Source organism: Mustela lutreola, chromosome 7 (genome assembly GCF_030435805.1).
Source record: "Mustela lutreola isolate mMusLut2 chromosome 7, mMusLut2.pri, whole genome shotgun sequence".
Lineage (NCBI taxonomy): Eukaryota > Metazoa > Chordata > Mammalia > Carnivora > Mustelidae > Mustela > Mustela lutreola.
In genome coordinates this window covers 111713758-111735764 of record NC_081296.1, presented here as the reverse complement: position 1 = coordinate 111735764, position 22007 = coordinate 111713758, and the positions used below count along the sequence as shown (strand labels likewise).

Here is a 22007-nt window from a genome sequence, read left to right as displayed (position 1 = left end):
AGAAATCAGAGTAGTCATTGCCAGGGGCTAGCAGGAGGAGAGAATGGAGAATGGCTGCTTAATGGGTACAGGGTTTCCTTTTGGGGTGATACAAAACATTTTGGAGCAAGGTAGAGGTGACGATTGTAAGACATTGTGAACGTGCTAAATGTGCTGAAGTGTATATGTTAAAATGGTTGATTTTAGGTTTGTGAATTTTCCCTCGATAAATAAAAAACCGAAAACACCTGATTAGAAGTTGGTCTGCATTTCCAGTCCCAGCAGCATCAGACAGGGAAGTCTGCATAAAATAAAATAAGAATTTAAAATACACAACTGAGAGCAAAAGGAAAGCCATTGTCACCATAGGCAGCACCTTGAGGTCCGAGCAGAGAAACTATGGAACCTTAGGGGAACCAGGAACCACATACAGAAGTTGAGGTGAGGGGTGGAGTTCGACACCAATGTGGGGCCAATAGACAGCGGCCTTGGGCTGGTGCGGGGTGCAGGAATTCAAGCCTTTGCATAAGAAAGCATTCTAGATATACACAACTAATGAATCATTGAACACTACATCAAAAACTAATGATGTACTATAAAGTGGATGACTGAACATAATAAAAAAAAAAAAAAGAAAGCATTCTGGGGAAAAAAAAGTGCCTCCCTGGTGAAAAGGGGTCTAGAAAAATACCCTATACATAGCTCTTTTCCTTGGACTCTGAGGGGGAGAGAAAAATGACACCGAAGTCCCAGGGCTGCCTCCATCCTTCAAGAACCTATAACTGAGAAATTAATGTGCAACCCTGTTCCGGGTGGGTGGGTGAAACCCCTGAGGCCCTTGGCATAAGCAATAAGAAACTGGCCCTCTGTAGGGACACTTCCGCAATGCAGGGTGGACGAGATTCCTAGGGAAAAACAGCCCCCGGTGAAAAATGAGTTCACGTGAAAAATCTCAGATCACATGAGGATATGTTCCAGAATGAGGGAAAGGAAGTACAGGTGATGGACAGGAGGGGTAGAATCTCAAGAACTTGGGGCACCTGGGTGGCTCAGTGGGTTAAAGCCTCTGCCTTGGGCTCAGGTCATGATCCCGGGGTCCTGGGATCGAGCCCCACATTGGGCTCTCTGCTCAGCGGGGAGCCTGCTTCTCCCTCTCTCTCTGCCTGCCTCTCTGTCTACTTGTGATCTCTGTCTGTCAAATAAATAAATAAAATCTTAAAAAAAAAAAAAAAGAATCTCAAGAACCTGGCCAAATAGAAGTATGACTGAAATGATTAAAGAATGAGGCCTTGGAGATTGGGTCTGCTGCCTTAATAAAAAGTTTCCGTGTATAGTTGGAACAGCTGCTCCAGGGAGCATGTGCAAAGTTTGCATATGGGATTTAGAGGGAGCAAAGGTAGAGACCGAGGTTGTTCACCTGCTGTCTGTCCTAGAGCGGTCTGCCCAGACCTGTAGGTTTTTTCCTAAGGATCAAGAGCTCAGGGCAACTTTCTTTCTAAGTAATCCATTCAGATGGAAGAAAAGCTCTGCCTTTCAGTGTATTAAGTGTGGTGCTCAGGTGCTCTTAAACAAAGATTTGGCTTCATTTCTCTCGAGAGCGCTGCTTGGTATTTGCCCATTATTGCGACGAGTGACGCATTGTGAACTGGTAAGTGGAACTTTCGGAAACAAACCTTGAAGCTGCCTTGCAAACCACTTTAGTACTTATTCAGGTCCCCAGGTCTAATCGACTCTATCTGATGGCGGAGCTGCCACACTCAGAAAGCGGAAGCTTCTTGCTGTTGGTGCAGAACCAGGCTTGCACCTCCACAAGTAGGAGACTTCAGCTTTTCCCTGGCTGGTCTTCTCTTTGGCTCACTGTTCATTCAAGCTGTAGCTTTCATCCATGGAAGTTTCAAAATTTACATGAAGGAGAGGGGTATGTGGGGACCTTGTCATGACGCTACAGTAGGCTGTCACGTTCCGTGAGACGTAGAATAGGGGACTGCAGTCGGGGCTGATGGGACCCTGTGGTGACTAGTGCCTCACATCTACCCTGAGATGGGACATTCCGGATTCAGTGGCTCTGGCAAGCGGCACACACACAAACTTGACTTTGCTCTGGGAGTCTGATGAGACTGCACTTCAGGAAGCAGTCAGCTTTCTATTGGAAGTTACGTAGGAAGGCTGAACAATTTTTTTCCACCAGTGGCATATAAAATTGGAGAGTACAAATATGAACAAAGAGGAGTAAGAATGAGCTGGAGAGAATTGCAGGTGCCCTGAGCGTGGACTTGATACTGTGCAGTGGTAGAAGGTCAGAGGCCTCCGTGCTCAGCAGAACTTTCAAGGGAATGTTGCACAAAGCACAGTGATTTTCTTGTTCCTTCTTAATCAGGTGTAGAGGAAGGGCATAGACAGGTGTTTTTTCCTTCCTGAGCAATTTGTATATCATACTTCTCTTTTGGGGGGAAAAAACAACAACAAAACACACCTGGAGGGATGCTTTCTTCTTCATTTATGCATCATAGATTTCCATATGGATGAAGTTCTTAATAGCCTTTTCCTCACTGGAGCTGGTAACTATACGGTGTAGAGTTGATCAGTACGGTTAGTGTTCCTAAATGACCCTGGCAAGACGTGTAGATGATTACAAGACATTCTCTTTGCATCCTCCCACTAGGTATCTAGTAAGTTCCTTAGCTTGCAGTTAGCTAAGGGCATGCTTAATGTTACTTGAAAGTAGAGATTAGGGTCTTTGGGCTCGTTATACCCTTCTCTCTAAATCTCAGCGAGGTGCCTGCAGAATTAATTGCTTCTTAGCTGCATGATTGCTGCTCACTTAGCCCTATGCAAGCAAAGCAGTACGTCATCCTAGTCATTGGAATCTTTCTGTTCTGTAATTATGTGAAGAGCAAATGATTATAGATAGAGTTTCTCTGTGATGTTTAAAACAGGTAAATTTAGCATCATTAGAGAATAATTTGGTGCTGAAAAAACTTAAGAGTTTTGGAAAAACATGAAGACAATATTGAAAACTTAGTAAGTTTAATTATCCTTAATGGTGTTATGTAAGTTGGAAAAAAAAGCTTTGCTGTTTCTTAGGCTGGAAGGGGCACTTATGGTTAAATAACAAGGAGGAAAGAGAGCTGCTGTCCATTCATTTCTTGACACTGTAGAAACACTAATTGAACTTTAGTTACATGTGCTTTGAGCAAAGCACCATGTGCTGATACTGCATTTTTTATTCAGGTGGAATATACATTTCTCTTTTCATTGATTAGCATACAAATAAAGTTTCCCACCCTATGATATTGAAAATTTCACTATTAAAGAGGCATGTATAACCCTTTCAAAGTCAAATGTGAACTAAGTGGAACTAGCTATGAAGTACGTCTCACTCAAACTTTAGGGAATGGGTATATCTTATAAATCTGGGTAGCCTGAAGCCCTTCATTTAGAATTAGTTTAGATCAGTGGAGACAGCGTCTGCCTTGAACTTGGCCAGCTTGCCTTTCTTCCTTGCGCCTAACTTCTGTTCATTCTAAGAGTTTGTTTTCATGTACAAAATAAATGAAGTTGGTCGGGCACAGGGCAGGACTTCCTGTGTGGTGGCAGAACTGGACTAGTGTCTTAGTTTGAGTTCTCCATAAAGGCACACCCTGAGCCTGCATTGGGGCGCAGGGGGTTTTTTGGGAAGGAACCCCAGGAAGTATGGCAAGGGAGTGAGGAAGCGAGGCAGGGTAGTTGGAGAGCCAGCAAAGCAGGTGTGAATGAGGGGATTATTCCTGAAGCTACTTGCTCTTGGGGAATGTCAGAGAAGCTGTGTGGGGCAATCCTCAGGGTTGAGATTGGGGAATTTACCTGGGAGGGAGACTAATGCTCCCTCCCAAGATGTTCACATCCTAAAACCCAGAACCTGCAAATATATTGCCTTACAAAGGGTAAGATGTGAGCCTTACAAAGGTGCAGATGTGATTGAGTTAAGGACCTAGAAATGGGGAGATTATCACAAGAGTCCTCCTCCTAAGAGAGAATTAGGAGGGGCTGAGTCAGAGAAGAAACTATGATGAAGGAAGCAGAGTTTAGAGAGAGGAGATTTGAAGTGTTGGGCTGTTGGCTTTGAAGATGGAGGGGGAGGGGCGCCTGGGTGGCTCAGTGGGTTAAAGCCTCTGCCTTCGGCTCAGGTCATGATCTCAGGGTCCTGGGATCAAGCCCCGCATCGGGCTCTCTGCTCAGTGGGAGCCTGCTTCCTCCTCTCTCTCTCTCTGACTGCCTCTCTGCCTGCCTACGTATGATCTCTGTCTGTCAAATAAATAAATAAAATCTTAAAAAAAAAAAAAAAGAAGAAGATGGAGGGGGAGGCCATGCACCAAGGACTGCAGACAGCCTCTAGAAGCTAGAAAAAGCAAGGAAACGTGTCAGCCCTGCCAACACCTTGACTTTAGCCATTGAGGCTGATTTTGGATTTCTGACCATTTTAGGCCATTGAATTCATGATAGCTGCAGCTGGGGACTAATATACCCACCAAGTCATGGCCCTCATTGATTGAGGATGGTTTCTAGAGCCACATTTCCTCAGTGGGTTATATACAAAAAAGCAAGAGAATCATATACACACACAGAGCCTGAAAAAAAAAGAGAAAAAGGGGAATGAAAAGAGAGACAAACCACAGAGTAAGGGACAGAGTTGGAGGGAGGTACACCTAGAGGAAGAGGGAACAGGACATTAGTCAGAGAGAGGAGACCGGGAGGAGAAAATAGAGAAAGAGTGAGCCAGAGTTAACAGATAGGTGATACTCCAATTTGGGTATGTCTTCATCTCCAGAAAAGAAATAGCCCTAGTGTGTGCTGGGAGATGGCCATGCTAGCCCCCCCACTCGCACCCCACCCCAAAGCAACCCACTGGCATACTGAATAGGCATCTACTTTAGCCATAAGGGCCTGGGTTCAAATTCCGGCTCAGCCACTTTATAGCTGTGTGACTTTGGACGTTTTATTTAAGCTTCATTTTCCTTATCTGTAAAATGGGGGATGACAATACCTACCTTGTAAACTTTAGTGAGATGTCCAACAAATCTTAACTATTAACCCAGACAAATCCTGAGTCTCCTCTGGTTCCCATCCCTTTCCTCTTTAGTGAAGGAGAATTTATGGGTACATCTGGTATAAATGTAGCCACTAAAAGTTTGTTGTTGGAAATAAAAGGAAATTAAAGATACCCTCCTAAATAAACAGTTGGGATACTTTACAGCCATGGCGTATTAGAAACCAACCATCCTTACATTTGATAGGACACATGGAAATGTTATTTTATCTGCAGTTTCTTCTTTACTCTCTCCCTCTTCTCTTTTTTCTAGGGGGTATACTAGGAGAGGGCAAATTGCTCAGCCTGGGATCCTATACATAAGAGGGCACTAGTGAGCAGGACGGAGAAAACTGCCTTATTTATTTATTTTTTTAAACTGAAGTCTGGTTGACTCACAATGTTACATTCGTTTCAGGTGTACAATCTGGTGATTTAACAAGTCTATACATTATTCTATGCTCACCACAAGTATAAGAGGTCATCTGTCACCATACAACAAATACTATTATAGTAACATTGACTGTATTCCCTATGCTATACCTTCTACCCCAAGGACTTACTTATTCCACAGCTTGGAAGCCTGTATCATCCCACTCTCTTTCACCTATTTTGCCCAACCTCTCACCCCTTTCCTTTAGGGCAACCATCAGAATCAGTTTGTACTGTGTGTTTACAGGTCTGCTTTTGCCGTTTGTTCGTTCAATTGTTTGTTTTGTTTTCTAGATTCTACAGATAGGTGAGTTGATATAATATTTATCATCTGACTTATTTCAACTTAGCATACTACCTTTAGGTCCATCCATGTTGTTGCAAATGGCAAGACTCATCCTTTTTTATGGCTGAGTAATATTCCATTATGTATGTGTGTACCACATCTTCCTGATCCATTCCTCAGTGGTGGATGGTTGGGCTGCTTCAGTATCTTGCTATAGTATATAATGCTGCAATAAACATAGGGGTGCATATATCTTTCCAAATTAGTATTTTTGTTTTCTTTGAGTAAATAACCGGTAGTGGAATTACTGGAGCATATGGAATTTCTCTTTTCAGTTTTTCGAGGAGTCTCCATACTGTTTTCCATAGTTATTATGCCAATTTACATTCCCACCAACAGGGCACAAGGGTTCCTTTTTCTCCACATCCTTGCCAACACTTGTTATTTCTTATCTTTTTTTTATTCTAGTCATTCTGACAAGTAGGAGGTGATATCTCATTGCATTTCTCTGATGATGAGTGATGTTGAGCATCTTTTTATGTATCTGTTTGCCACTTGAATGTCCTTTTTGGAAAAATGTCTATTCAGGTCTTCTGCCTCCTTTTCATTGGACTATTTGGGTTTTTGTGGTGTTGAGTTGTGTAAGTTCTTTGTACATTTAGGATATTAATCCTTAATATTGGAAATTTATCATTTCCAAATATCTTCAGGGAAAACCTGTTTTTAACAATCCATGTTCTGTTTTCTTTGTACCTTCTGCTTGCTAGAAGAAGGCCTCATTATATTTCTGTGCTTTTAGACTTGCATTATATAAAATTTCAAGAAAGGAAACAAACCAGAATCAGTGGGATTAGAATGAATCAATAGCTGTGGGCTAAGGAATTATCCAAATGGAAGGGTCCTAAGTCCTTGTGTTCCTCACTGTCAGCAATCCACCATTAATCCATTTGCAAGGGTTTATAGAGTTTTCTGGGGTTCTTTTATTTTAAAAGCAGTAAGAAATTATAAATACTTTGGAAAATTCTAAAAATACAGGGAAGAAAAGAAAATCACCCATAATTTTACAACCTATTAATTTAGTTAACACTTAAAAGTATGTTACCCCAATTATATACATAACATTTTTATCCACAAACTTGAGCTCATGTTATATATACCCTATTTTTTCATTTTAACATATTAAGTATTTTTCTTGAAATAATTTAAACTTTTGTACAATATACCACTCTGTAGATGTAACCTAAGGTATTGTTTTCCCTTGAGTATTTAAACCAATCATCTTTGGTTGGATATTGATGTTATTTACATGTTCTTTTCCATTACAAATAACATTACAGTAAATGGCATTTAATAAAAATTTTTGTGCATATCTATGATTAATGAAGATACATTTCTCTTACAACTGGAACTTTGGATTAAAAAAACATTAAACCTTGGGACAACTGGGTGGCTCAGTGGGTTAAAGCCTCTGCCTTCGGCTCAGGTCATGATCTCAGGGTGCTGGGATCGAGCCCCACATCGGGTTCTATGCTCTGCGAGGAGCCTGCTTCCCCGTCTCTCTCTGCCTGCCTCTGTGCCTACTTGTGATCTCTGTCTGTCAAATGGATAAATAAAATCTTTTAAAAAATTAAACCTTTAAAAAACTTTTAAGATAGATTATAAATCCCTTCTCATATCTCTGAAAAGTTGTATCAGTTCATACCCCTCTCATCAGTGTGATGTTTCTGTTTTTGAAAAATTACAGTGCTGATTCTCCTCTTTACAATCTTTTCTTTTTTTCTTATTTTTTTCTTGTCTTCCTTTTGCATTCCTTTATCAATTTTTATTCCTGAAGTTTTAAAATGATCATTGTGTAAAATTTATTTTGACCTGCCTCAAACATTTTGTTGAAAACAGTTTATAGAATCCTCATGAAAAAAGAATCAAGCTTACTCAAAAATTATGAACTCACTTAAAAGCAATATATATTCATTGAAAGAAAGAAGAAATATTTACTAAGCACCTGAGTGTCCAAAAGCAGGTGAAAGAATCTAGCAGATGCCTGAGAAGCACAAGGTGTAATAATCTCAGGGGTCTCCTGATCTTTGTTGGAGAAAAACAACCAAGCTTGCCTATTTAAAAGAAATTTGAGAAACAGTGCTTTCTCAACCCTTCTAGAGCCAGGCTCCCCAAATGCTGTCCCATTATCTTCTGTGCATCACCGATCTAACTCACTGAGAAGATTTTGCCCAGCTTTCTTTTTTGTAGTTTTTAATACCAAAGATTCAGACCCATTGAATGTGCTCTTTCAAACTCCCTGTATGCAGATGTCCATCCTGTTCTGATGTGCTGAGTTGCCTTCCCCAGTGGAAAAGTATTGCCTTAGAGAATTATCCAAAGAAGGACTCTGAAATTTACTCTAAGAACATAAGATAGAGACAATTTACTGGTGACACCTGGTTTGATAAGTCGTAAGTTTAACTGTTTCTATTTTTTTGTTTCTTAGGTTTATTTGATGAGCCAGTGTGCACACATGTGAGCTGGGGAGGGGAAGAGGGAGAGGAAGGAGGAAGCAGACTCCCCACTGAGCGTGGAGCCCCATGCAGGACTCTAGTCCATGATCCTGTGTTCATGACCTGAGCTGAAATTAAGAGTCCAACACCCAACCGACTGAGCCACCCACGCACCCCTAAACCATTTCTCTCTCTCTCTTTTTAAATATTTTATTTATTTACTTGAGAAAGAGAGAAAGAGAGAGAGAACAAGTACAGGGGTGGGGCTGGGGGGAGAGAGAGAGATGACTCTCCACTGAGCAGGGAGCCCAGTGTGGGACTTGATCCCAGGACTCCAGGATGATGACCTGAACCAAAGACAGTTGCTCAACCAACTGAGCCACCCAGATGCCCCTAAATCATTTCTCCTGACAGTAAACTTCCTATAGTTCAAACGCCTGTTGGTGCCTTAGACTCTGGCTGGATCTGTGCCTCCTTTGCCTCTTCTGTGAGCTGCCCTTACCCTGCCATCTACAGGTGGTCATCTGGCCCTTTTTATCCCTTCCACAAAGTGCTCACCTTTTCCCATTTTCACCTCGATTTTGTTTAACTTTTTATATAATATCCATCCTATTTCCTGATTTTGAACCTCTCACTTCACAGGCTGGCATTCTGCCTTGGGCCCAATAATTGGCTTTCTTGCTTGGTGCCTGCAGTGCTGCTTATTATTCACTCCTCATAGATCTGATGGCCTCTTCCTTTCCTCACTGGAATTAGGCCCCATACCTTCTGCTGACCCCAGTGTAGAGCACAGTGCCTGGCCAACACAGTGTGCATAATAAGTATTTGTTGAATGAATCAATGAGTTCTAAGCATTCTCTTTTTTTTTTTTCTTAAAGATTTTATTTATTTATTTGACAGAGAGATCACAAGTAGGCATAGAGGCAGGCAGAGAGAGAGAGAGGGGGAAGCAGGCTCCCTGCTGAGCAGAGAGCCCGATTCGGGACTCGATCCCAGGACCCTGAGATCATGACCTGAGCCGAAGGCAGTGGCTTAACCCACTGAGCCACCCAGGCGCCCTCTAAGCATTCTCTTGCTTGAATTTCAGTTTATATCTTGGGCTTAGTTGAGATATGTTGAAATATTCATGATTACTTGTCTTTGTTTCTCTCCTCCTGTGCCAGGTTTCTTGTTTTTGTTTTCTTATATCTCCGCACCAAGTACTGTCCTAGACATGTGGCACATCTTATTTCCAATCTTTACAACAATCTTGCAAGACAGGTGTTACCATGGTCATTTTACATATGAGGAAATTGAGGGTTCCAGAGTTCCATTAATTTCTCCAAAGTTGCTCAGCAAATCACTGGTTGGCTTCACTTCTCCTGGGAGGTGCTAATCCTTAGCCTCATTTCTAAGGTTTCTGCCCTTTCTTCTATTGGCCTTCCCATGACTGATCATGTCCTATTGTATACCACCATCTTTGCCTGAATCCCAGTGGAGACAGAAGGAGTGTTGAAGGAAGGACAAAGCTGAGTGGTTTTGCCAAGATCTTGACATGAGAGATTGAAACCAGGGACTGAAGCTGCTAGAAGAGTGCAAGGAAGGTAGTTCCACATTTTCAGCCTGAGAGAGTAGGAGAGTGGGAGGTATCACCAAAATAAATGGGTAGTTATGAAGTCTTATTGCTGTAGGTTGTTAAAACAGATAGTTGGAATTCCAGTGACTCTTTACTCCCTGATTAACTGTGGGCAAGTCTCTTAGCTTCTCTGAGTCTGTTTCCCCATCTTTTCCTGGAGTATAATCTTCCCTCATTTTCATGTTTGTTTTTGGTTTGTTGATCAAATGATGAGGTAGATTTGAACCTTCTCTGTCAGGGGCCAAACCATGTGTACATGTGGGCTGGAATCACACGTGTCAGGTATTCTATTACTAGAATCAGACTATAAATGGAGACACCAACTTCTTGGGCAAAGTGTGTCTGTGCCAGGGAGTCAGCACTTTGTGACTGATGGACCAGTCTGGCCCGCTAACCATTTTTGTATGGCCCATGAGCAAGGAATGTCTTTTATATTTTGATATGGTCCAAAGAAATAAAAAGAAAGGCATTTGTGAGCTATGAAAATTACATGAAATTCAAAGGTCAGTGTCCATAAGTAACATTTATTAGAATATACCCAAACCCATTGATTTATGTACAGTCTCTGAGTGCTTTCATATTGCCACAGTAGGGTTGAGTAGTTGTGACAGAGATTGTATGGCCCTCAAAGCTTTAAATTTTACTGTTTGGCTTTTTACAAGAAAAGTCTGCCAATCCCTTGTCTGTTCCTTTTGGGACCTGTTTCTCAGTCTGCCACTCTGTGTTCTTCCTTCCTATCTGTTGAAACTGCTGGAGAGGAAAGGAAATTTAAGGAAATCTTGAAAGGTTTTTGTTGGGTTACTAATCTTTGATAATATTTGTCTTCTTTTCTCCTTTTCCATGCTTTTCAAAATAGAATTTTTATTCAATGTTGAATCATTATTATAACTTTAAAAATCAATTAAGGATGAAGAACCCCATTACATACTTCAAACTATTCTTAATATGGCCATACAAACCATGAGACTCTTTTTTAAAAAAATTTTTATTTTATTATTTTTTTTAGAGTGAGAGAGTGGGATGGGCAGAGGGAAAGGAGAGAATCTTAAGCAGGCTCCATGCTTAGCATGGAGACAACTCAGGGCTTGATCTCATGACCCTGAGACCATGGCCTGAGCCAAAATCAAGAGTTGAACACTTAAGTGACTGAGCCACCCAGGCATCCCAAACCATAAGAGACTCTTATTGATACAGAACAAACTGAGGCTTGATGGAGGGAGGTGGGTGAGGGATGGGCTAGATGGGTGATGGGTATTCAAGAAGGCACTTGTTGTGATGAGCCAAGGGTGATGTAAGTGATGAATCATTGAATTCTACTCCTGATACCAATATTGCATTATATGTTAACGAACTAAAATTTAAATGAAAGAATAAAGAAGGAAAAAAAAAACCCATGGCCCTTCTCACACATGTTTTCATTTTGAATGATATTTGTTCTATTCTTGGCATATGTACTTCCAAATAGTTGCAATAATGGTCTACTTAACATTTTATGGTTTATGTAGTCCTTTTCAGTGGCTTTTTAAGCTGTTACTTGATTATTCCCTTTATTTATTGATTTATTTTTATAGTGGTTTATTGTGATGGCATCATTCAGTTTGCAAGTTATATGTATTTCAGAAATAATTCCTCTTTTTGCCTTTGTGGATGCAAATGCTTCTCTTTGGAGCCAGTGCCGAGCAGTGCTGGCCCACCCATTGCCCTGTCCTACTTACTTTGCTGGGATGTTGATTGGAGTGCAGAATACCCACTGAGCTTAAAAACTGGGAAAGATGAGTAACGTTAAAGAGAAAATGTCAGATAAGAAATGAACTTGATAATTAATTAGTAAATTAATTGATTAGTTTATTTATTTATTTGCTGGTGCTTGAGTTGGGAATGAAGCTGATACTTTAAAAGTGATTTTCTGTCTCCTTTCCCAAACTGCCCCCCCCAAAGCCTTCAGTAGTAATACAAATACGTTTAACAAATAAAAATATTCTGTTCATTTAATGATGATGTGAAGGTATGTTTGTGCTTTCCATTGAATTTTTTAAAAAAGATTTTATTTATTTATTTGACAGAGATCACAAGTAGGCAGAGAGGCAGGCAGAGAGAGAGAGAGAGAGAGAGAGAGAGAGAGAAGCAGGCTCCCTGCTGAGCAGAGAGCCCAATGTGGGACTTGATCCCAGGACCCTGAGATCATGACCTGAGCTGAAGGCAGTGGCTTAACCCACTGAGCTACCCAGGTACCCCTCCATTGCAGTTTTAAGCAAATAAGAATAAAAACAAAACTATTACTGTCATGTTAATACTGTTGACCCTTTCACTGTATTTCATACAATAAAATCAGTGCATCAAATTAACTTAATACCGTGAAATGTAAGTTCTCAAATTAACTCAATGAAATATAAGTAAAAAGATGGATATTTACGTTTTATTCTCTTATTTCCCCTAGTGAGAAGCTGGATGGAAAAACTAAAAGACAAGGTAAGAGAAGTATTTTCTTTCTTTGAATTTATCTTAAAGGGCATGGCTTTGTCATAAAAGATTGTCAGAGTAATGGAGCCTTAATTCATCATTCTGATCTGGTAATCTGTGCAAAGATGCAAGTCTACATCCAGGTACCCAACAAGAAGGAAGACCTGCCCTTTCAGGTCCTTCTTATATAACACAAGGGATACCTTATTCTTTGGAGCACCAGCCTTGTTATGAAGGCATAATCTACTACGACAGCTGGAAAATTTCCTTGACATTTCAAAGTGGAATTTCTTCTAGGGATCAGCAGTGTAATCCCAATTTTTCTGGCTATTTCTTGTCCCAGTGCTCAATAACACAATGCCAGGCTCTTGTAAGCCTGATCCTCCTGTATGAGGAAGAAATACCTTGGATTTTGGAAGGCGTTGATTCTTCTGACCCAAAGGCAAAAATCGATGGACTTGAGTTAAGAATAAAAGTTTGGGATGGAAAGAGCATCCTTAAACCATAGTGGGGGTGGTTTGGAGTAAAAACACCTGGACGCCTGAGCACTCTCTTTAGACCAGCTTTTATGTAGTGCTACTACATACCGGGTGGCAAGGGCTAACTTGCCTGGAATGGGCAACTATAGAAAAATATTTCTCTCACGCATTAATTCTGCCATCCATGTCTGTGATTGACCATATTAACTTCCTTCCAAGTTCCTATTTTTCACTTTCTTTTTATTTTCAATACTCTCCAAGTTTACATTTTTTGGTTACCTTAGAATTTTAAACTGGAATTACTCATAAAAATATTGATGGAATTCTGAATTCCTTGCTGTAGCCTGTGTCAGATTTCATTACTATAACTCAGCTCAGATTTAACTGGGGGTTTAGTGAATGGAAATCTTTTCAACTACCACATATTGAGTTACCTTTAAATCACCAGTCCCAACATATACTTCTGTTGATGGTATTCCAGTCTCTTTTTTATTATTTGGAGTCAGTTCTCCCCATATTTGGATGACTAATATTTATTTTGCTGCAGCTTATTGTTAAAGAATAAATTATGATGAAAATTACAATGAAAATTGTATGATTATATTAAGTCTCATTACTGTCTTTGTGCTTCTCAGTAAAATTTAGCATAGATGTTTTTTTCTCATTCTGTGGTCATACTTATTAAAAGGATGTTGAAAAATTTTAAGCATTTTGGGGTTATTGGAGGCCATTTTGGTATCTGTAACAGGTCCAGTTGTCTAAGGGAGGTATGACTGGATGGACTGAGCAGGATTTGGGGGGAAATAAAACTCAAAAGTTAAGAACTGAACACACGTATATTAGTAGTGCTTCTTGTCATGTTTCAGGAGAAAATAGGATGCAATGAAAAGGAAATAGGCTTTGGTAGATTAATTTAGGAACCCATATATCATTGTTTCTGTAGAAACTACCTTCTATGTAAAAAAGTATACCAGAAAACCCTTAAGAGAATAAATTTTTGCATGTCTCCAGTTTTGAAGTTGGATATTGCAAAATTTCTTATCTGTATCTATAGATAGCTTTGTCACAATTAAAAAAAAAATCTGTGTAGCTTTATAGAAAGGCTGTATTTTCTTTTTCTGTAGACCCTTCTTATCTTGTCTCAAAGGCCTGGCACCTTCTTGCTATCATTTTAACCAAGAGAAATAATTTTATGTGTGACCCTTAGTTTTCTGGATTATTTTGAGATTTTCCAGCCCTCTCTTCTGGAGTGTTTTTTTCAGTATGTCTTAATTAAAAAAATAGAGATTCTAACTGTGTTTGTCTTATTTGATGCCTATTTCTTAATATTTTGACTTTTTCTTGGAGGGATTCACCATAATCTTTCCAAGATTCCCTCTTCCCATGTGATTAAAAAATTCTACACTTAGATGTGACATGCCTTCCTAGGTGTACACACACGTATGTGTGTACATATATTTATCTTCCTCTTCTTGTTCTCGTGCTCCCCACCCCCTTAGCTAGCTAGTTAGTTGACTCTCATCCATAAAAGTCTTGTTAGTCATTTTCTTCAGAAACGATTTGAGAGCAAAACTATTGCCTCTTTAATGAAAGTCACAGAATCCCTTAGAACTGGAAACTAAATATTTATTTAACTGGCTCTTTGGCCAACCAGGACATCTTCTCAGTTTAGTGTTATTCAGTTGTACCTAATATTGGTATTTCTGCAAAGTTAGTTTGGCTCTAGAAAGAATAGTGTTCTAAAAAGTTCTGGGAATGCCGGGGTGTTTCATTCGGTTAAGCGTCTGCCTTTGGCTCAGATCATGATCCCAGGGTCCTGGGATCAAGGCCCCATGTCCAGCTCCCTGCTCAGCAGGAAGTCCGTTTCTCCCTCTTTGTCTGCTAGGTTTAAGCGAGGATTAAGATCAGCTATGAATGACCGTGAACCCCAATGACACTGGCTTAACCAGGATAGAAGTTTGTCTCTCATTTATGAGTCTGGAGGTAGCAGTCAAGTATTAATGGGGAGCAACACTGTGACAGGGGCTCGGGCTCCTTATATTTGATGCTCTACCGTTTGTCATCTTCATTCCCAAGGTCACCTAAAGGTCCTGGATGGCAGTTCCAGCTTAGCTAGGTCCAAATTCTAGCCAGGGGATGGAGGAAATGGGAAGGCAAAGACACCTGTTCCCTATTAAAAGGGAAGCTAAAGGCACTCTCATTCTCAAAGCATGGGGGATGAAGGCTGTGCTTCCCTCTTGAAGAGCATGTTGGGAAGCTGTACCGGCCACTAATGTATTCTCATCTGAGTGCAATAGATCACACGGTCACAGCCAGCTGCACAGAAGTCAGGGGAGCAGTGATTGTTACTCTGAGCCCAGCTGAAATGGGAGGTTCTTGCTCTGGAAGAAGAGGTGACTGGCCTCTGAGGGTCAGTCCCTGTACTCACTCCATCATTACTCTTCTTTCCATCTTAAAGTCCAAGTTAGTCATGCTTGTTAGGCCAATCCTGACTTGGCTTCCCATTGGTATGTATGTCTTTTCAACATCTAAAATGCTTCTCAAAATTGAGAGGCATAGCAGCTTTAGTTGGGTCATAACAACCCTGTTGTTTTTCATCAAGATCATTCTGTTTCTTCTAGTTTTAGGAAATAACCCAGAAAAAGGATGATCCAGTCTATATTGCATAGCACCGAATCTCAAGTGTGGTCTGGACCGGCAGCATCAGCATCACCTGGGAACTTGCTAGAAATGCAATTCTTGGGCCCCACCCTATACCTACTGAGTCAGAAACTCTACGAACAGAGCCCAGCAGTCTGTTTCAACAAGTCTTGCTGGCAATTTTGATAGATGCTCAAGTCTAAGAGCCACTGTTGCAAAGCAATGTAAGGGCATTGTCCTAACTCAGCAGACTTGAGACAGTACAGCATATTGTTAGGTTTTCTTATACTTTTCTTGAAAACAGATGTTTCTGAACCAGTACATTATTCTAAGAGAGAAGGATACCTTTCTCATGAATGTAATACAAAGCCAACAAAAACCCAACACTAACACAAACTAAAATTAACTAGATCTAGTCATATTTTGACTTATAATCTACTTTAAAAATGCAAAACTTTTTTATTTGGAACTATTTTCACTTTTATTAAAAAAAAAAGATATAAGAATAGGTACAAAGAATGCCCCATACTTTTTACCCAGATGTACTTGTTTGTAATATTTTACCCCATTTTGTTTATCATTTGCTGGTCTGTCTGCCCATCTCTGCCTCCTTTTTTTTTTTTTTTTTTTTTTTAAAATTCTGAACTATTTGAGAATAAGTTGCATATTCCATGGTGCTTTTACTCCAAACGCTTTAGTGTGTATTTCCTACAATTGGGAATATTCTGTTAGTGGATATGGTACAGTTTCCAGCTTGAGTGCATTTAACATTGATACAGTAATTTTTATCAAATCTGGCATCTATATTTCAGTTTTTTTCAACAAACTCAAAATACCTTTCTAAAAGCATTTTTCTTCTCCAGTATAGGATCTAGTCTAGGGTCATGTAACACATTTAGTTGTCATGATTCATTATTTTCCTATACTCTTGAACATTTTTATAGCCATCTTTTGTCTTTCATGACACTGACTTTCAAAAAAATATAGTCCTTTAAAAAAATAGAATAGTCTTAATTTTAGGTTTATTGTGTGTTTCCTCATGATGAGACTCAAGTTATGCATTCTCACTCAGAGTATACACAGGCGCAGCTATGTCCTTCTCAGGCTGTTATCTGTGCAGGTACTTGAACGTCCAGTGATTCTGACCAGAGAAGAGGCACTAGGCAGGGTTTATAACTTAGAAAATATGTTCATGGGTCTTATTTGTTTTCATCTGTGTAGGAAACAAGTCATGGGAAATTCTTTTAAAAAAAATTTAATTTATTTATGAGAGAGAGCACATGAGCCTGAATTGGGAGAGGTGAGGGGTAGAGGAATAAGGAGACTCCCCACTGAGCTGGGAGCCCGACTTGGGGCTTGATCCCAGGACCCTGGGATCATGACCTGAGCTGAAGGTAGACACTTAACTGATTAAGCCACTCAGGTGCTCCAAGTCATGGTCAATTCTAAAAGAAGAGCCTATTCTCTATTAGTGTTGAAAGAAGAATGGTTAAAATATATTGGAAGGGGGCGCCTGGGTGGCTTAGTGGGTTAAGCCGCTGCCTTCGGCTCAGGTCATGATCTTGGGGTCCTGGGATCGAGTCCCGCATCGGGCTCTCTGCTCAGCGGGGAGCCTGCTTCCTCCTCTCTCTCTCTCTGCCTGCCTCTCTGCCTACTTGTGATCTCTCTCTGTCAAATAAATAAAATCTTTAAAAATATATATACATATTGGAAGAAGAGAGGTTACTTGGATTGCATCTTTTATTTTTATTTTTTTGGATCACATTTTTTAACATAATTTCAAACACAGCGCGCGCGCACACTCACGAGGGGACAAAAGAGGGGAGAGAGAGATTAATTGAATTTTGGTGAAATCTGCATGATTAAAAAAATTAAATTAAATTAATTTTTTTTTTTAGTAATCCATAGTTCATTGTTTATGCATCTCACCCAGTGCTCCATGCAATATGTGCCCTCCTCAATATCCACCACCAGGCTCACCCAACTCCCAGGCTCACCTCCCCTCTGAAACTCAGTTTGTTTCTTAGAGTCCACAGTTTCTCATGGTTTGTCTCCCCCTCCAATTTCCCCCAACTCACTTCTCCTCTCCATCTCCCAATTAAAGCTCTAGAAACTAGAAATTAAAATGTGTAAATAAGAAGTATGAGAAAGAGTGACACATGTTGGAATAGTCATGCTCTTGGGTGTGGGGTGAAGTTACACAGCACAAGGAGACCCACACAGAGTTTGATCAAGCCAAACTTCTGACAGCTCAAGTTATCACCCTCTGATGTACACCTCTTTCGAGTCTAATCTACGGGGCTTAAAGTTGATCATATTTCAATACGTACATTTGTTTCCATGTATTGGGAATGGTGGTTTTAAAGCAATATATTCACAGCTCTTATGAGAGTACCAAGACTTTGCCCTTGGCCAGTATTTTCCCAAATGGAAATTTACAGTTTTATAAGCCCTTAAGTAGATTTGGAAGAACTTCAGAAAAAGTTTAGGTTTCTGCAAAGCATATTAATTTGTTGAAAAGTGACTGGGCTTTGTTTCTTGGAGAAAAACACTTAGTATGCTGATGAACAATGCTATTGTTCTCAAATTAATGGAAAAATTTCCATGTTCTGCCCTAACACAAGACTCTGGAAAACAGAACCAGTGAGTGAGCTGTGTGTATGCACGGAGGGGGAGCTACAATTGTAGAAAGGCTCGTGTAATCCTCTGATTTACTCTTGGAAACGCTGGGAAAGCATCACAGTCTGCACACTTCAGCACTTTTTAAAAAAACTTTATTCTATGTCCCTCTCAGATTTTGGCTCATTCTGAAAGGTACTTGAAATAGTTTGTCCTATATTAGAAATTTTAGAAATAGTCAAACAAATGAACAGACGCGTGGGCTCCTCCCCACCCCCGCATAATGACCCTCTAAAACCTAAAAATTTTAATTTTTTATGTATTTTGTCTGGGTAGGCTTCTAGCAGAGGCCTTCTTCAAGGGCAAACCAGTGTCATGTTCCTCCGTGAAAGGGCTCCAGGTAAGTACATGATGCTGTGGTCCCCGAGGTGTCATATCGGCCAAGATGGAGGGAGCACCTTTAGGATGATGGCCTTCCCCTGAGCTTGGGAAGATCTGGAGCTACTCACCTAAGCCGAGGGATGTGTAGACATGATGGTGCTCACTTAGAACCAATGTATCCATAGAGACACCTTGGGGACATTGGAGACAACACCAGATACCAGACACCTCCAGGTTCTTTTGGAAGTGCCACTGTTGCTGGTAGTGATCTTTGCACCTTTCTCTGTTCCTTCTTTACTTTGGGGACTGGGGATGCTCAGAATTCCCTCCCAAGCACCAACTTTGGTCTTGTCCACTGGGCAGATTTCTCCTTTCCTATAAATCCCACCTTAGGTGTATACCCTCTCCCCTCCTTGTCTTTTCTGCCTGTGCCCCCAACACCGAGCATCCTTCCTCTTCCCTTTCTTTGTAAGGCAGCTGAGATTGTGAGATGGCAGTCCACCAATGTCAAGGCCCCTCCCTCGCCCCCCTTGGAGTTTGTCTCTGGCTGATATTTCCGATTTATAGTATTTTAATAGTCTTGGCATTCTCAGAAGCTTGCTTCATCCATCTTTGATACAAATTATTCTTCTGCCACCAAAACCTGATGTTGACAAATGTGCATAACCAAGCAGCTCTAGGTGCCACGAGGTCTGGGTGATTAATTTCAGTACTTCTTCTAAATACTTGAATTTTCCCCAAATAGTCCTACTGTTCTCTCTCTTGCTTTCTCCCTAAAAGGTACCTTTATTCCAGGTGCTATTTTATGACAAAGCAAGTAGGAGAATTCCAGGTATTAAAAGCCTGCTGCCATCCGGCAGAAAGGAGAAACCCTGGGCTGTGGTCAATGTAGCCTCCTAATGGACGCCTCCTTTTCCCTGCAGGCTGGCTACATGTCTGGGATGCTGGTTCCTGTAGGGGTCGGGATAGCCGGTGCCCTGTTCATCTTGGGAGCTCTCTACAGCATTAAGGTTATGAATCGCCGAAGGAGAAACGGCTTCAAAAGGCATAAAAGAAAGGTATGGAGACCACAACAGCAAAACCTCAGCCGTTTCAGAACATGCATTGCTTTGCTGATTTGCTTAATAAAGCACACGGGGCTTAATGAGGCAGGAACGGTATTGACACGCCCAGTGGTTTGCCTTAGCAGCCGCTGGGGCCTGTTTTTCAGTTTTGCTCTGCAGCAGAAAGGGCTTAACGCTCTTGTGTTTCTCTTTCTCCAGCAGAGAGAATTCAACAGCATGCAAGACCGAGTCATGCTCTTAGCCGACAGCTCTGAAGATGAGTTTTGAATCAGACGGGAAGTTTCCCTGGGATATTCACTTGTCTTATTATTTTATTGTTTATTTTGGGGACAAAAGAAGAAAGTCAGCCTGCCACATCACGGCTGTCAGGCCACCGGGCTCGTTTTCTGCCGGGCAGTAGTAGATTTCTTTTGTCCTGAGCTGCATAGGCATATGTTGTAGCCTTACTGTATAGAGCCGTGTTTGTTTTTCTTCCGTAGTGAATTTTCCAGAAACATAGGCTACCACTCATCAGTATGCAGCACACATGTGGTTCACTAGGAGTTGCTAGGTAAATATTTTGTATTTTTCCAAAGGGCCTTTTCCTTGGTTTACCTGCACTAAGCATAATGATTATTGCTGCCAAGGCATACGTTGACTCTGAAATCGAAATCCTAACAGAGAATAGCTCATGACGACTGCGTTGGGCCCATTGGAGGCTATAGGCTTCTGGGCCATGGTACATCGTACATTTTCATCAAAACAAGCAGCAAGTTGGAACAAAACCTTCCTTGTCCAGAAGATCTCTCGGTGCATTAGGGTTATGTGTAAATTTGTATCTATCTTGCATTCCATGCTCCTGTCTTCCAGTTTTATTATTTTGCATCTTCCATCTTATTCTCATTCACGGCAGGAAAAAAAATGCACCAGAAATAACACATTAAATGGACTCTCGGTCTTAATGTAAACTTGCTTTCTTGATAGTGTAATTGACTCTGACAGACATATCAATAGATGCTTACATGTTTATCACTAAGAGGTGTTCTTTTTGTGTATCATTTGACTTTGCAAGAAGAAATAAGCAAGAAATCAAGAAGAAGATGAGGTAGGTAAGCTCTCAGAGCATTCCTGTCTACCATTCACTATTGTGAATTATTCAGAGCCTTGCTTTGCTACTCCTGGGGTCTTGGCCATGGAATGATGGAGCCACCATTGGTCCTTAGTTGGCTTTAATGGGAAGATGGATGTTCTGTGGTATATGTGGCCTCAGTGGTCAGAGTCCCAGCCTTTTTCAGGGCATCCCGTTTTTGGGGATGTTGGCCTATGCTAGATTATTTCACATTTCTTTTGGAATGAAAGTCCTTGCCCTATCTTTTGAATATTGATATTTGAGTTGAACTTTTAGGTAAAGACTTGGCTCATTTCATAGAAGACTAAAGGTTCCTGGTAACCCTCTCCTTAGCGCTTGACACATGGAGAACTCGTTCACATCCCTTGGAACCTGATCTACTGTATTGGAGGCGAGCTGCACAGTCATTCCTCAGAGCTACTGTATGGGGTAGGACATATATATATATATTTTTCTTCCATTTGAATGGAGACAGAACTGAAGGAGAGAAGAGAAATGATTATCCAAAAGTATCCCTAGGATCATTCAGGACAAGAACCCTCTTGGGCTCAAAACCCGTGTATCCCTATCATCAATTCAGTGCCCTTCCCCATACTTTTCAGGAAGCACTGACATTTCAGAGTCCTTTAAAACCAAGATTCTAAGGAAATACAGAAGACCTTTGAACAGCATGGGACTGTGCTACACGGGTCCACTTGTGTGTGGATTTTTTTCAAGACAGTACAGTACTGTAAACGGGTTTTCTCTTCCTTGTGATTTTCTTAGCATTTTATTTTCTCTAGCTGACTGATTATAAGAACACAGTATATAAAACATATTACATATGAGGTATATGTTCATTGGCTGTTTATGTTACCAGTAAGGCTTCTGGTCAATGGTAGGCTCTTAGTAGAGATTTTGGGGAGTCAAAATTTATATGTGGATTTTCAGCTGTGCCGGGGTTTGACACCCTGAACCCCTGTGTTGTTCAAGAGTCAGCTGTAGTTGGTTGGCCAAGGACCATTTCACATGAATTTCTGTCTTTGTTAAGTGAACGATGCCTTACTAACGTCCCTTGTACACGAGTCCTTGCCTCTCCTACCTCACGATTTCCTTCGCAGCCACAGAGATTTAAGTATCATCTCTAGAGAACTAATAGAGAAACCTTTCTGGAATCCATTCTTGAATGATAGCTGGCTTACAAGAATGTTTTGATCAATTAATTTCTTTCTTTTTTTTTTTTTGCTAAGAGATGTAAGCAAATGTGTGAAATTGGTCAAGAGAAATGAGAGGCTTCTGTACAATCAAATGGAAATAATTGATAAATAAGCTCAAGGTCAAGTTTGAAAAATGAAATTCAGAACCATGACACTCAGAAGTAATTTCTAATTTCATGAGCAGAGACATT

General features: G+C 40.7%; 1 protein-coding gene across 2 annotated transcripts in view; it reads left to right on the top strand.

Annotated features, from left to right (window-relative positions):
• Positions 1–20527, top strand: part of ARMH4 (armadillo like helical domain containing 4) — a 120508-nt gene extending 99981 nt beyond the window's left edge. For both annotated transcript variants that reach the window (XM_059182190.1, XM_059182192.1), the window contains exons 6-8: positions 12307–12338; positions 19372–19506; positions 19711–20527. In XM_059182190.1, coding sequence (XP_059038173.1) covers positions 12307–12338; positions 19372–19506; positions 19711–19779 — 236 coding nt within the window. In that variant the 3' untranslated portion in view covers positions 19780–20527. The remainder of the gene's footprint in view (positions 1–12306; positions 12339–19371; positions 19507–19710) is intronic.
• The last annotated feature ends 1480 nt before the right edge of the window (positions 20528–22007 follow it).